Genomic DNA, 17,643 nt, shown 5'->3' with positions numbered 1-17,643 from the left:
CAGCGCCCTCATGGCTCTTCCCAGAGCACATCCGCAACTTTGACCAAACTTTGCGAAATGGTCTGGAAATCATTCTCAACGTCAGCTTGAATGATTCCCAGTGGTCTCAATCGTCGCTGCCCATCCGATATGGTGGTCTCGGGGTCCGTCGAGCGCACGATGTCGGACTAGTGGCATTCATAGCCTCCGCTCACGCTTCCATGGAACTTGTCACTCGAATCTTACCAGTAAACGGTGGCAGTGTCCGAATTCCTTTTTTGGAAGAAGCCTTTTATGAGTGGAAGGCTAGGTGCCCAAATGACGCGAGGCCTGAAAATCAGAAGCTCCAAAGATCCTGGGACGAGATTCTTAGCAAGAAAACATACGATGACTTGCTCGAAGCGGCTGTGGATGTCGATGTGGCGCGTTTGAAAGCGGTGGCATTGCCTGAATCTGGAGCATGGCTCCACGCGCTACCATCACCACACTTGGGCACACTCCTTGATTCTGACTCCCTTCGCATAGGTGTGGCACTGCGACTGGGCAGTACTGTTTGCGAACCCCACCAGTGTGTGTGCGGGGCTGCAGTCCAACCAAAAGGTCACCACGGACTGAGTTGCGTTCGTTGCGCCGGTAGGTTCTCCAGACACCAGTGCATTAACGAAATTATTCGTCGTGCACTGGTGTCTGCGAATGTGCCTTGTATCTTGGAGCCCCAAGGCTTAAACAGGACCGACGGAAAAAGACCAGACGGTCTGACGCTGATCCCATGGGAGCGAGGTCGCAGCCTCATTTGGGACGCGACGTGCGTAAGCACATTTGCCCCTTCCCATCTCAGCTACACGGTGCACAAAGCTGGAACTGCTGCCGAAAACGCCGCCAAACTGAAACGGGTTAAATACTCAAATCTGCAGCCGACCTTCGATTTCGTACCAGTAGCCATTGAAACCAGCGGGCCTTGGTGTGCTGATGCAAAAAAATTCATTAGAAAGTTAGGTCAACGCCTACGAGAGAAAAGCGGCGACCCCAGGTCCGGCGCATTTTTAATCCAGCGTATTTCGCTAGCCGTGCAAAGAGGAAACGCCAGCAGCGTGCTAGGTACATTTAGCCGGGTACCTATGGCCTAATAGTATATAAAACCCTTAATTTTATATTTACCTAGTTATAAGTTTGTAAATTTCTGTACTGTAGATATTAACTGTTTTTGTAATGTATATAATTATATGTCAAGTATATACCTAATTAATTCTTAATAAAAGACGATCAGGTAGAGTTAATACTCCTAATTTTTTAAAATATGGTTTACATGAACCCAGTTGCTGAATTCCACACAACGATCTAATGCATCTTTTTTGCGCTTTAAACGCTACCTCCCTGTCAACTGAGTTTGCCCAAAATATAATGCCATACCTTAGTGTTGATGTTACATAGGCTTGATATGCCGTCAAAACAACTGGTTCACTAACAATCTTTCTTAAATTATATAAAACATATGAAAATTGATGCAGTTTCTTACATATAATGTCTATTTGATTTCTCCATGTCAATTTATGATCTAAGCTTATTCCTAAAAATTTTGTCACATCTGTTTTCTCAATTTGTTGCCCCTTATATGAAATATTTAAATCACAACAAGCTATATAATAATAGTAGATTGTACAACAAGGGCATAAAGTGACCCATTTTTACCCGATGTCTGAGCGAAGCGAAGACCAAAATAGTAGACGAGGGTAAAAATTGACATTTATGCCGTTGTTGTACACTCTGCTTTTCACTTCGATTGCGAGGAAAATAATTATATTTTTCACGGCAATTTACACCACGAAATTGTCGTAAAGCGAAAGAACATAATACATAACCTATCTGTGCGAACCAATTAGGTTTATATTTAACATAATTCTATCGACCGGAGTTTATCCTAAGTGCTGGAAACAATCTCGAGTCACACCTATCCCAAAATCGGGGCCCAAGACCCAAGTTGAAAATTATAGGCCGGTAGCTATATTATGCTCACTCGCTAAAGTATTTGAGATGACATTACATGCGCTTATATTACCTCAATGCTTACCGCACATCACGAGCGCGCAGCACGCATTCCTTCCTAGGCGGTCAGTTGCTACCAATCTGGTCAGTTTACTTAGTTTAATGTCTTTCGAAATTGACAGAAGAAACCAAGTGGACGTCATATACTTGGACTTTCAAAAGGCATTTGACAGAGTTGATAATGATGTCTTGCTAACCAAATTGGGTTCTATGGGTTTTGTACCTAGATTGCTACGATTTTTCTCAAGTTATCTCAGTGACAGAACGCAATTTGTGAAGTACGGACCATTTCTATCAGATGCATACGTAACGCTGTCGGGTATAAGTCAAGGGTCGAATTTGGGCCCGTTGCTTTTTAATATTCTAATAAATGATTTACCAACAGTAGCGCGTCATAGCAAAGTTCTCATGTTTGCAGATGAAGTTAAAATCGTAAAGGTAATAAAGAATGCAGCAGACTGTGAGGAGTTACAAAACGACATCAACGCGATATATACATGGAGTGTGCTAAATAAATTGACTTTTAATTTAAAAAAATGTGAAGTGATGTCATTCACTCGTTCTTCCCAGCCAATTATATGCCAATATACTTTAAGCGACAGCGCTATTACACGCGTAAGCTCGGTGAGTCTTGTAATACAAGTGTGTATCTATGGTAACGCTTATATTTCAATATTTTTTACAAGTTTCCGTTTCACGTAAATGTATAATTGTTACAAGAGCGGGGATAAAAGAGTTTTCACAAGTGTTGTTGTTTCACAAGTTGACAAACACTAGTAGATATTATATACTAAAATAGTAATTTCGTTTCTCAAAAGCTGTACTTTATACTTGTAACTTGTGACTTATCACGAAATAATGAGGAGTCTCTACAAACTGCTAATATGCGTTTTTGGTAAAAATCGATTAATAAATAAATGAAGATATTGCATTTTTAAGATCTCAAACGTGTAAGTTTTGAATGCACTTCGTTAAAATCAGTAATATTATTTAAATTTAGCTTTTATTCTCCAAAAAAAAACAGTAAACTCATTCCTATGAAATTATTATAATTGGGAAAGAACCAGTAAATGACCAATAACATAATAATTTTTTAACGAATTCACCCGTATTATAAAAAAAAAACTGACCCACCCTGAAGCTTGTAAACATTCATAGAGGGACTGACGAAACTGAGTTTGATTTTACACTTGTAATTGATAATTTTGAGAAACGCTTTTCATTACTACTTGTATTATTATACGCTTGTATATTCCGAAAACACAAGTCAGCACTAGTCAGCCATTTTATTTTCCTCTTATTAAGATTATGATGCATAACAGTGACATTGACATTAAGATAACATTTATAATGGCCATTGCATTTCCTTTTTGCATAGTAAACAAACCTATTTTCTAACTTTAGACAGCCGCCTTGTAGCACTTGTAGTAATCATTCCTACGAGAAACAGAATTAAAACACACATGTACAATGAAATTTTAAATGTAAGCTTGTAGACTTGTGAACTTGTAACGTACGAGAAATAGGCCCCTGGGGGTATTGTTTGACCAACAATTAACGTTCCGCGAACATGCATTAAATGTTGCTAAGAGGGCGGCTCAAAAACTGGGATTCGTACTGCGTAACTCTCAGCCATTTTCGCCCATAGCTGTGCGCGCTCTATATTCGGCTCTCGTTCGTAGTGTATTAGAAACGAGTGCAACAGTTTGGACACCTCACGAAAATTCTTATATACTCTTGCTCGAAAGGGTTCAGAAAAGGTATTTACGTCACTTATACAAAAAACAATTTACTTATTATCCATACATGTACCCGACGCGTTTTCTGCTAGGCATGCTAGGGTACGAATCACTAGAAATCAGACGACACCTAGCAGTAGCGAAGCTTGCCCTAGGCGTCATCCATAATAGGGTGGATTGTGTAGAGCTGGTGTGTGAGGTAGTAAGACTGTATGCACCTGATGCGCGCGGGCGACTGCGCAGCGCGCGGCTGCTGGCAGCGCCGCCCGCGCGCAGCGGCCTGCTGCGCCAAGCGCCGCTACACACCGCACTCACGCTGCTCAACTCTGTGCTTAATATGGCACCACACATTGATGTGTTCGCATCCAAGTGGTCACAGCTTGTAAAAGAATGTAAACGAATATTTGAATCGCTGTATTAATTAAGTAGTATAGTGTAGTGAATTTAAAAATTAGGTTAAGTAATGTTGGTTAGTATTTAAGATTGTAATGTATTGGCGAACGCTGTAATTACAATTTTTTTGAATAATAATAAACAATAATAATATACAAATACGACAGACAATAATAACCCTAATATAGTAAGTAACTTGCCGGACTCACACGACTTGCAAAACTTTTGGGCAGGAATTTGGGAGAACCCAATTGATCACAACACTGATGCCGAGTGGATTAAGACTGAAATTGTTAGAAATGACACTAATACAACAGAAATGGCTTACCAGCACATTCCGATCGACACATTTAAGAAAGTTCTTAGTAATTCACATAATTGGAAAGCACCTGGATCAGACAACATACATAGTTATTGGTACAAAAAATTTACAAACGTCCATCCCTTCTTACACAGCTACTTAAATAAATTTACTGACGACCCTAGTACAATACCACTGTACTTGACTTCAGGAACTACGTTTATGATACCGAAAGACCAAAACGACCTTGCCAATCCAGCTAAATACAGACCAATAACATGCTTGCAAACCCTCTATAAGATTTTGACAGCCTGCATCTCTAATTTAATATACAGACATATTAATGACAATAACATCCTGGCTGAACAACAGAAAGGGTGCCGTAAGTTCAGTCAGGGCTGCAAGGAACAATTAACTATAGATTCTGTAATCCTGAAACATGTAACCAAAACTAAGACTGACTTATACTCGATGTATATAGACTACAAAAAAGCTTACGACTCCGTTCCTCACTCCTGGCTCTTACAAGTATTGGAGATATATAAAATACATCCGAAAATCATTAACGTTTTAAAGACTACCATGACCACCTGGACAACCCGACTTAGGCTTACTACTCCCACCACTGTAATAGAGACTGACCCAATTAAAATACAGAGAGGTATATTTCAGGGTGATTCCCTGAGCCCCCTATGGTTTTGCTTGGCATTAAACCCGCTTTCTAATACCTTAAATTCAACAACAGCAGGATACCAGTTACATTATACAGACACGGACAGACATACTGAGAACATAAACCACTTACATGGACGACATTAAACTTTACGCTAAAAACGAAACCGACCGATATCAACTGACTGACTTGACAGAACAATTTAGCAATGACATTAAAATGGAATTCGGGATAGACAAATGTAAAATAAACTCTGTTAAAGCTGGACAGATTTACCGACACGACTACAGATTAAGAACCGGTGAAATTATTGATTCGCTTAACGAGCAAGAGACATATAAATATTTAGGATACAACCAATCACGCCAAATACAGCACGGAGACATCAAACAAAAACTAAGGCAACAATTCCGACACAGACTAAATATAATCTTAAAATCACAACTTTATGCCCGAAATACACTTTTGCCATACCTGTTCTCACTTATTCTTTCGGTGTGATAAATTGGACCAAATCTGACCTTAAAGCACTGCAACGCACAATTAACACGACAATGACTAGATTCCGTAAACACCACCCAAGATCTTGTATACAGAGACTGACACTACCAAGGAAAGAAGGGGGGAGAGGCGTCATTGACATAACAAACCTGCATAACAGACAAATCACAACTTTGAGACAGTATTTTTTCACCAAATCCGAGAGTTCCACACTACACAAAGTAACAGCATCCAATGACCGCAAACTCACACCATTAAATCTGCAAGATATGACAACACAAAAAAATGAAAACCTGACAGATGACAAAGCTAAACACGCCGAGTGGGCTAGGAAGTCTCTCCACGGTAGACATCATCAAGACTTATGCCAACCTAATGTCGACAAAGAGGCGTCGAACGCGTGGCTAAGTCGAGGTGAGCTCTTCCCGGAGACTGAAGGCTTCATGCTGGCGATACAGGATCAGGTAATTGAGACCAGAAACTACCAACGACACATTACAAAAACCTTAGCCATTGACACATGTAGAAAATGCAATAGCTGCCCCGAAACCATTCAACATATTACAGGTGCATGTAAAACAATAGCCCAGACAGACTACAAACATAGACATGACCAAGTTGCGAACATTATCCATCAGAAACTTGCTTTCCAACAACACTTTGTAACTGACATAGAGCCGTATTATAAATATAAGCCTGAAAGTGTGCTAGAAAACCCTACAGCCAAACTATATTTCGATCGAACCATCCTAACTGACCGAACCACCCACCACAACCGACCTGACATCACACTAATAGATAAAACTTGCAAAACAGGATACCTTATAGACATAGCCGTTCCTAACACACACAATTTACAGAGTACCATAGCCGAAAAACTTACCAAATACATAGAACTGAAAGATGAAATAACCCGTATATGGCATCTCCAAAAAGTAATTATAGTACCTATAGTTTTATCCAGTACAGGCGTAATACCTACACAGCTGCATCAATCCTTAAAGACCTTAAAGTTACCACCCAAAACATTCCACCTACTTCAAAAAGCCGTTATTCTTAATACATGCCGAATAGTGAGAAAATTCCTACAAACTGACCATGAAGCCCCTGCTGTCACGAGACGAACCGCACAAGCCATCACTCATGCAAGTTTAAACCCTATAGAACCAGTTACCACAAACATAGAAACGCACACCACTCCCAGACACATGATTGCTCAACCTGATTCACATTCAACGAATGAAAATGTAAGAATACTTACCTGACATGCACTTGGCCTAGGCCCGTGCATAGCAGTATTACACCGGTGAAAGCCGAGGAAAAAAAGAGAATTTAAAATAATAATAATAATGAGATGAGATGAGAAATGAATAAAGAAAATAATAATAACCAATTCCCGCCAACTAACTTTTTAATTATTTTTTTTAATTTTGAACATGTGATCAGAGTTTCAGACGCTTGGTTTTCTGCCAAGTCAAACATTTCGGAGCATTTTTGAATGATAAACGACTCTATTTTATGTGATTTACTAAATTTAATGACAGAAAATACGGATTTCTAATAAATTGTAGCAAAAATAAAATAATCTAACAAGTTTTGTCATCTACACAATTTTATTGCTCAGTAAAATTGTGCAATATGTTTTAACTGTTTAGCTGTTGAGACCGATTACCTTAGTCTTAGAAGAAAATTTTACTTTTATGCTCTAGAGCATAAAATGCGATTTTATGTCGTCTACGCACGACATAAAGGTGCACTTTTTGAGCATGAGAAGTGAAAATAATAATATTGTATTCTTTTCTGTTAGACTGTTACATTAAATACAGTCCTGTTTTATGAAAATAATGGAATGAATTATTCAATGTAGGTATTCATTAAAGCGGTCAGACAGGCGGTAAAGTCGTGCCTGCTTGAAAATTATTATAATTGATTGATATGAATAAGTGGTTAAAGAAAAACACTTCACGAATCATCAATATCATCGTAAATAATATATATTATATATCTATAGATATGAAACTGTTACATTACTAGGCCTTTTAAACTAAATCCTTTCAAAGAACATATGAGCGAAGGCCTCCTAAACTCATTTTCGTGCACGGGGATCAGGCAGCTGCTATAAGGGCCCCATTTAAAAATTCCACCCTGTATATTATTGATTTATTATATAAACTTTATTGCATAAATAACAAGAAGTACAAATGCCTGGATGCCATCGTTAAAGAGTTCGCTAAATTTTATAATATGGAAAGTTTTATAGTAATTAGGTAGTAAACCGCCGGTCGCGCCGGGTGACGTTGATCAGTCTGTCAAGTGCGGATGGTGCAACTGGCACTTAATTCATTGTAAATACGTTACCTTGCACTCTCAATATTCATTCTGATTTGTCTTATTATTTACAAGTTTTTCCTCTCAAATTACAAATTCCAGGCGGCCTAGCCAAGGTGACGATCGCTTGCGCTTCGCCTTCGAATCGCTTCGTGTCTCTCCCACTCATCCATATTAGTGCGACAGTGTCAGTTGAGTTTCGTTAGCTTAGCGCTAGCGATTGGCCTGGGCACTTAACCTACATGGATTATTTATTGTTGCTCAGGTTCTTCTAATAGGCATCGCGCTCGAGCGGCTCGGGGACGCTCGCGCGGACGCCGCGTACGCGCGCGCCGCAGCGCTGGCGCCCGGCGACGCGCTGGTGCGCCTCAACCGCGCCGGGCGCCTGGCCCGCGCCCGCGCCGGCCGAGCTGTGGGGGAGGCGCGCGCCGTGGCCGAGATACTGCAGAGAGAGGAGAAACCCGACGCACAGGTAAATAGCATGTGGAAGTGATGAACTGCCAATAGTCTACGGACGAGCGATAATTCTTCGTCTAACTCGACAGCTTTATTTTATTTCTCACAGTATTTGTAGGAAAGCGACAATTGGTAATTAGAAATCGAATAACTCCACTCCCGATAATTGAGCTAACGACATATTAAATATTAAATAAAACGGTTAGGCAGAATCTTAGGAACCATTCATTGACGTGACAGATCATTGACACACAAGACCTGCGCGATAGTGCGCATCAGCCAGTGCTCGCCACAAGCACCCCATGACGCCCTGGCCTGCTAGCATGAGTTGCGTTCTCGCGCGCGAGTCCATACTTGAAGTCGCGCTACGGGGATCGAGCCACACTCGAGAACGCAACTCTTGTGCGTCTCAACCGCTGGCGCCGCATCTAAATTGCAGCTCCTTTCCTTAACTGCCACACTCAAAATCTTTTTCCCAAATAATTACTGGCATTCCATCTTATGTTCATCCATAGTGTACGCTGGCATTAAATCCATCATGGACACATCTGTGAATTTAAATAGAGCTGGTAGTGTAGTAGACACATGTGTGAATTTAAATAGAGGGGGGAGCACGGTCGCATTTTTATCGCTTGTCACCAAGCCTGTCACGTACTTACATACTTGTTAGAAAACAAGTATGTAAATGCGAAAGGGACGCGCATAGTGACAGGCAATAAAAATGGAACCGTACTGCGCCCGCTGGATTGTATAAGGTCACTGTATAAGGTGCAGAAAGCTGTGTGATAAAAGTGATAGTTAGTTTTCCATGACCGGAGATAATCCGGTTCTGATTTCAGATGTGTGTTGTTGGCCCTAAGCCAGACCCTTTATATCGGACTTAATGTCACTTCCTAGACAAGTCTAGAGTAGAGCCTAAGGGTCTCCCAGATATATCGACGCGCAAAACCGAATCGGCAAAATCCAATAGAAAAAAGCTTTATGTCCGTGTGGTGTTTTTGAACGCAGTTAAGCAGTTCCCTGGCAACTCTGCTGGCATTACTCCGCGACGCTGGCGTTCAGCTGTCAGATTTGCCAAACCACCTCCCACGTGCCGACACGCCCGATGACTTGCCAGAAGATGACATGACAGCTGACGAAGTTTAGCTGTAGAAAACTTCGTTAGATCAAATTGACTGTAAGTATGGTGGCTCTACATATTTATTTATTTATTTATTTATTTTTAAACTTTATTGCACATACTAAAAGTACAACAGGCGGACTTAATGCCGTTATAGGCATTCTCTACCAGTCAACCATAGGGCGAAACACTCTACGTTACTATTTTCTTTGGAAATACTTATTGTTGGCATTGATTCGTGATGGTGGGATTTAGTATACTTGTGAAACCACCTGCCACTTCACAGTAAAATGGATTACATTATTACATTATTTGCCATTTCTATTGAACTCTACTTTAACCACAGTGTAAAAAGTTGTTTGCTTAAATGCCGACACCGCACAAGAACACAGTAGTGTTGACACAGACTTTTACACAAGTGCCCAAAAATTACAAACATTTCAATTAAGACACGCTAGCCCTGTAAGTAGTACCGAGCTACTAACAATGGCGATGTAAGCAGCTTGGGTGCGCGCGACCCACCCCTCGCACCCCGCACGATTGCCCTGTCTAGACGGCTTAGTCGAATGACTGTATTGTTATATAGGCTATAGACTTACTTTAGCTATGTTCTAAATGTTCTAAACTGGCGTCCAGCTATACTAGCAGACCGGCCAGATTTAGTAAAAAAATTATTTGAATGGCATTGATTGTGAGTATGCTCTACATATGGCTCTACGTATTTTTTCTGGTACTAATTAATATTGTAGATATTGCTTCGTGATCCTGGCCCTGGCGTAACGGAAACACCCCAATAACAGGTTAAGACCCAATATTCGACACCTTGCTGTCAACTTTATTGCTATGACATTTATGATTGAAAATGTCGATGATTGGAGCTGTGTCGGGCCAGTGTCGGGCACTGGAAAAGCGCGCAAAGTTTTAATGATACTTTATCTAACATATATCTGAGAGTGAAGAATACTGTTTGTAGGTGATTGACAAAATCGGCTATCGGTGCACGTTCCAAGCTATTATAACCACAAATCTTTTTACAAGCTTTTATTTAGTTTCACCTGACCGTTGTCTGTCTGTCGGTCTGTAATCAAATCTTGCAAGTTAAATTTGATCCACTTCCCGCTTTCCGATTGAGCTGAAATTTTGCATGCATGTATAAATCGGATGACAATGCAATATTATGGTACCATCGAGCTGATCTGATGATGGAGACAGGAGGTGGCCATAGGAACTCTGTGATGAAACAACGCAACCTAATTGTGTTAGGGGTTTTTAGAATTGTCTCGATGAGTATTAGTTGTCTGTCGTAAGAAAAGTACAGTCAGCGATAAAAGCTTGTACCAAAAATGAAATTTTTGCCAAAAACTTATTTATTACCTTTGCTTTCGACCAAAGTCGATAATGCTACCAATTGCATCATGTACTCACTTATTTTAGATTACATTTCAATACGTTCAATATACATTTATTTTTTATAGACTATAAAGTTAGTGTGAGTCAAGTTATCATGAAATATTTCGTCCTATTCGTTCTAGCATTATATTTTAATGAGGCAAGTGGTTTTTTTTAAATATTTATAGCTTGCTTGGGTTTAATTATAGGACTGTTATCTCCTCTTCCGCATGGGATTGTATTCCCAAAAACATTTAGGGCATACTGAAAATTCCTGGAAATGGCCACTTAGAAAAAATAAGTTGTCTCATATATCAGAATCCAGAAACTTTCAGTATGGCCCAAGATGTGAAATGTAGGTAATTAATTCTAAATGACTGTCGAAATTGTAAAACGTGCATGAGTGGAAGTAAATGTTAAAAACCGGACAAGTGCGAGTCGGACTGCTTCACCGAGGGTTCTGTATTTTTTAGTAGGTATTTGTTGTTATAGAGGCTATCTCGGTTCATGATTACAGCCTGGTAACAGACAGACGGACGGGTAGACAGACAGACGGACAGTGGAGTCTTAGTAATAGGGTCCCGTTTTTACCCTTAAAAGGAGCAAACCGCTCGGTTCGACAGTCTTCTGAAATTGCTTACCTTCCACATCATATATTATCTACCCTAATATTTATTTACCATCTCTGCATAGGCAATATTTTTAGGGTTCCGTACCCAACGGGTAAAACGGGACCCTATTACTCCCCTACCCTAAGACTCCGCTGTCCGTCCGTCCGTCCGTCTGTCACCAGGCTGTATCTCATGAATCGTGATAGCTAGACAGTTGAAATTTTCACAGATGATGTATTTCTGTTGCCGCTATAACAACAAATACTAAAAAGTACGGAACCCTCGGTGGGCGAGTCCGACTCGCACTTGTCCGGTTTTTCTCTGATGGCAAAGAATGTATGGTATTGTGCTATATTTTTGAGTGTATGTATTTGAGGCATTCGCCCAACGGCCAAACCAGTTGCATACTTTTACCCGTTTTCATTCTCAAATTCACTTATCTCTAGACTGCCGCACAAAACGGGGAGAGTTCCCAAGAAAGCCCACCGACTTCCGCAGAAAACGGACATAGTCCCCGAGAAAGCCCAACGACTCCCGCAGAAAACGGAGCGAGTCCCCCAGAAAGCCCACCAACTCCCGCACAAAACGGACCGACTCCTCCCCTAAACGAAATGACTCGCAGAGAATTAGAGGCTGAATTGATAATACTACCGCCTCTGATCCTCGGCTACGAAGATTTATTCGACTACGGCGAAACCAACGATACTTATTAATCTTATGATGAAACTACATCAATCGTTGAAACTACGACTACAGCGACCATAGAAACGACGCCTGTAAAAAGCAGAAAGAAATATCTACGTAATCTCAACCGTCAAGCGAGAAATCGAAAATCCGGGGGTAACTTTGATTTGCTGAACGACGTGGCTGCGAAAATGTCAGAAATGGATGACACTAATAAAGTAGAGATGGCGAATAACTTGGTGAAACTCTTGCAGTTTAGTATGTTAGGTGCGACGCCTTCGATGGACGGTAAAAAGAGAAGCCGAAGTATTTACCAGCAACCCAGTCGACCGGACTACCGTCCAGCGGGCATGGGCCAACCATATTGGGATGGCTATAGCTAAAAAAGTTGTGCATCGTTTTGTTGATTAGTGGGTTACGGCCTCGCCAAATGTCTCTTTTGAAAATATCTTGAAAGACCTAATTGGAAAACTGAAGGAAAAATGTTCAACTCTTATATTTTCAAATAAGTACTTTAATTAAGTTTTACAAATAAGTTGTAGGTGGAATTAATTTCATTTTGGAAGAGATACTAAAGGATCATTTAGAAAATGAGACATTTAGCAAGTTAGCACTATTAAGATGCCCTAATAGATTATTAAGTCATTAGACTTAATAATCTTTTAGGGCATCTTAATAGTGCTTAATAGGGCATATTAATACTGTGCTTAATAGGGCACTTAATTGTGCCCTAATAGATTAATCGTAGTTATCTTACAAATAAAGTGTGAAATAAAAATAAAACGCAAACACAGTTTTCAATTATTTATATTGAAAGTATCACCTTCGTCATACCAGCACTGAAGGGTGTCAACGTTTTACGTACAACACAATTACAAAATATAATCGACACTGAGCACGTACAAATAAGGTTGGGAATCGAACAGCCGGCCTGGCGCAATGGACTCGCCTGAAGGCACTTGAGGTTTGGCGTTACAATTTGGCAAGTCGACTTTTGTATGAATTTCTTATTGGACAGAAAAGTGACAGAAACTTTATGTGACTTTCTTTAGGAAGTCCTCGACTACGTAGTGCGACATAAAATAGTAGAAATGAAATAAAATGGACCTAAAAAAAATCCATACTAAATTGTTGCCATGTTTAAGCATTTTACATCAAAAATGTGACAGTTACGTAGGTATAGGTGGTCAAGCAAATCTTGTCAGTAGAAAAAGGCGCGAAATTAAAATTTTCTATGAGACGATATCCCTTCGCGCCTACATTTTTCAAACTTGCCGCTTTTTTTCTACTAATAAGATCTGCTTGACCAACTATAGTTGCGCCTTCAATAATTTTCTACAATTTCTTGTCGAACTTTATTGATTTGCTGTTACTCTTCTGTCCACATACCTAAAGATACTACAGAGTGAGATAAAAAAAGTAATCGATATTATTTTTGTAAAATGCAAAGAATATTATTAAGTTGGTAGCATCGTTGAAATTATATGACATGTGTTTTTAATATGTCCTTGTCAGTCTTACTATTTAAAAGAAAATAGAGTCGGACCAAGAAAAGTATGCAGGGGATTTGATAGCCCACGCAGTGCAAGTGTTATTTATACGTTATGACGTATAAATAACGCTTGCACTGCGTGGGTCAAACTTCTATGGAATTATGATTTCATAGAAGTTTGACGTTTAAAATAACACTTGCACTGCGTGGACTATCAAATCCGCTGCAAACTTTTCTTGGTCTGACTCTATTAAAATTGCGATAGCAATTCCTACATGTAAATTATGACAATATCATATATTTTTTAACCAATAAGCGATAATAATGGAGATGAATTTGAAATGCTGACAAATATTAATAAATAATAAAATTAATTAGGTCCAAGATATTGGTATCAATACAATTTTTTCACAAACTATTTGCGAAAGATCTCGCTTTTTTGCTACTAGTTTCCATAACAAATATATCAGTGTTGTTTGGTTCGTTGTTAAAAAAAAATTAAGTATAGATGGTCAAGCAAATCTTGTCAGCAGAAAAAGGCGCGAAATTAAAATTTTCTATGAGACGTTATCCCTTCGCGCCTACATTTTTCAAATTTGCCGCCTTTTTCTACTGACAAGATCTGCTTGATCTGCTGATTTACCAATATTTTGGGCGAAATTACAGTTAACAACTGGCTTGAATTATACAATTTCAGTAAACATTGAAACACAGGCCGGCTAAGGCGAAATTATTGCTTCTAAATTTACACAGTCGACTTACGAATAAGTACAAAATGTACAGTTTGTACCATGGTTCAGACTGGGTAACCAAAATAAATGTACCTTTATGTACAGTCAAGTGTAAAAAATATGGGAGCATACTAGTTACTCAAAAATATGTCCCATAGTTCTTAATTCGCTGACATACGAGCTATGGGACATATTTTTGAGTATGTAGTTCTTAATTAGCTGACATAAGATTGGGACATATTTTTGAGTATGATGAGTGCACCCATATTTTACAATTCACTGTACGAACAGTCAGCGAAAATCAACTGAATGTTTTTAAGTTTTAGAATGTTGCATTGATAATATTAATCTTTTGCTTATCAGTCCGATTTTTTTTTACATGGCGCTGAAAATGCAAACATTTATCGTAGACTTAGACAAACCTCGAAACTCCGGTAGTCATATTTTTGTCTACTCTACTCTTACGCGCCAGCCACGACATTGCGCGACTCGTTCGGCTAAGGCGACAGTCATAGGTGGGAACGAAAGGTCCGATGGCTGTGTCTCGCTCCAACCTTGGTTGTCGCCTTAGCCGAAGCCATTCGCGCAATGTCGTGGCCAGCGCGTTCAATTTGACGAGTCATCATAGTCTACATTCGAAACTAATAACCTGCTTTTTCTGATCGCAGCTTTGTTCCCTTTTATACATTCACTTCTAGGCCGATACACATAATTTGAACACGCTATTTTATGTCATTATCTCATTTATGTACGCTTATTCAAGACATAGTCCAATTTTAATTAATGGCGCCCTCTAGCTGGCGCGGGTGCACGGAGTGGGCGCACGCACGCGTCCGCGCCAGTTGGCGTTGCCCATACTACAGCCGTTCAAATAAGTTTGTCAGTAGAAAAAGGCGCGAAATTCAAATTTTCTATGCGACGATAACCCTTCGCGCCCACATTTTTTAGCCGCTCTTTTCTACTGACGGAAATGGCTTGACAGATAGTTGTTGCTTGACATACATTGTAATATTTTGTAGTATATTTTTCGTTAACCCGGTCACCCGCTCCATGAAATCGTGACAGCTAGCAGACGCACTTATTATTTATTTATGTGCGAATTAGCTATTTTCATTTGAATGTGTAAACAAGCTCGTTTTTTAAAAAGGGAACAAAAGCCGATTATTATTCTGATTATAAAATTGTGCCAATCCCAGATCGAATACAACATCCAAGTATTCGAACACTCAGCGCTGTAACTAAATACTTTACCAATAATATTTATATACAATAATTATTAAACGAAACAAATTAGAGACAGTCATGTGTGGTGTGACTATTTTTTTATTTGACACATTATAATAGGGTTGGCAGGTTCCGTAAAATTTAAGTATTTTTAAGACTGGTAGCCCAACCCACAACACCACAAAAAGTACAAAATTCCCCGTTTTTATCCTTAATAACTATTTCCAATTCATACTAATATTTGAACACTATCCGAATGTCTATTTAAACATTAAACATCTATCTTTATAAATGCACTTCTTGTTAGTTTATCTACGCTACGTTAGAGTGAAAGTTACAAGTTCGTAAAAAATACCAGATTCTAAGACGCCGAAGTAAAAGTATAATATGCGAAACATACTTGTGAATTGGATAATGAAGTAAAAACTAATATAGCCGGTCAAACAACTTTGTCAGTAGAAATAGGCGCGAAATTCAAATTGTCTATGGGACGCCCCTGGGCGCCTACATTTTAAATTTGCCGCTTGTTTCTACTGGCGGAAATGGCTTGACAGACTTTATTTATTAGCCTCCACTTTATTAACCAATTGTCATCTAGTCAAACGTAAGCTTGTAGAAAAGAAAAACAATTTAAAACTAACAAAAACAAGTGAACATGAGAGCTTCAAACAAAAAGGCGGAAATGAGTGGTTCAAGTCTAGATCCATAAGTAATTATCAGTCTGGCTGACAACAAAAAATATCAAGTCATTTAAAAATCGAACAAGGCAGTTGAAAAAAAAAACACCAGAGAGAAGAGAGTGGACGCTTTAAAAGAACGGCATGGTTATCTCACACTTTTCGACTTATCTTAATATTTCTTTGGTGTTGTGTCATATTTATTGATTGATTCCATAACGGACGCTATACGACGGCGAACTATACTATACTAGGTCTGTGCAAACACCCTAACATATACTGATATATAAGAAATACTGCTCAGAGTATCCATGATTCATTTACATTTGCGGATCAGAAAAATAAAACGTTCGCACAAACCGAAAAAAAACTATACGTACATACCTCCGATCCCTAAGCTTATCTATATTTACACCAATTAAGTCTATTTACACAAAATGGAATCATTGAGATCATTACAATATTTACTTACATTAAAATGACATTTCTGAGGTCTATTATCTATGCATTAAATAAAAAATAATACTTTACGTTAGACTGGTTTGGTACTCAGTGTTACCATGTATGAGGTATTGGTGTTTACCTTACCGGTAAAAGTACGATTTCGTCTATGGCCATAGACAAAGACAACAGTAAATAACGGCGCCATATTGCACGAATTTAACAAAAAAAAACATAAACGGATCGATTGCACTTTTAAAAACAAAACAGCGTTGGCATACTGGCTATCGCTTAACACTTTTATATTTTAATGTAACAAAAATATGTAGCAGAGCAAAAAAGACGGATCTTTAAAATGTCATGATTAGTAACTGTAATCCCAAGGCTATTAAAGCCGATTTTTTCGCCCTGCTGCAATGAAAAAAAAATCCTATTATAAACAAAATCTAAGTCTCAGCCATTCTGAATTTGAGATCCGATATCATTGAAGAAATACAGCATTTGATGTGTCATTAAAGTCCATTTTACTAACCTAACGGACTGGAATAAATTTTGGAAATATTATTAACAACTGCGTTCATAATATTCAAGTTTCCCATACTGTCAACCTAGTTTTGTTGACATGTTAAATTGAGAGATTTATACATTTTTCAAATACGCAATTTTTGATATTAATATTTCGTCAGTCAATGGGGCAGATCCAGTTTTTTGGAAGATTTCGATTTGGACAAATCAAATTTAATCAGGTATTATGTAAGTGAATACTGCCGGCCTAGCCAAGGTGGCAATCGCTTGCGCTTCGCCATCGAATCGCTTTGTGTCTCTCTTTTCTTCCATATTAGTGTGACAGTGACAGTTGCG

General features: G+C 39.0%; 1 protein-coding gene across 1 annotated transcript in view; it reads left to right on the top strand.

Annotated features, from left to right (window-relative positions):
* The window catches only part of LOC134798433 (Bardet-Biedl syndrome 4 protein homolog), a 67,990-nt gene extending 52,291 nt beyond the window's left edge, over positions 1 to 15,699 (top strand). The window contains exons 9-12 of the mRNA XM_063770871.1: positions 8,223 to 8,429; positions 9,422 to 9,590; positions 11,980 to 14,549; positions 14,736 to 15,699. Coding sequence (XP_063626941.1) covers positions 8,223 to 8,429; positions 9,422 to 9,559 — 345 coding nt within the window. The 3' untranslated portion in view covers positions 9,560 to 9,590; positions 11,980 to 14,549; positions 14,736 to 15,699. The remainder of the gene's footprint in view (positions 1 to 8,222; positions 8,430 to 9,421; positions 9,591 to 11,979; positions 14,550 to 14,735) is intronic.
* Positions 15,700 to 17,643: the final 1,944 nt, after the last annotated feature.

Source organism: Cydia splendana, chromosome 16 (genome assembly GCF_910591565.1).
Source record: "Cydia splendana chromosome 16, ilCydSple1.2, whole genome shotgun sequence".
NCBI lineage: Eukaryota > Metazoa > Arthropoda > Insecta > Lepidoptera > Tortricidae > Cydia > Cydia splendana.
Note: the sequence above shows the minus strand (reverse complement) of the source record. Positions and strands in the feature narration are given on the sequence as shown.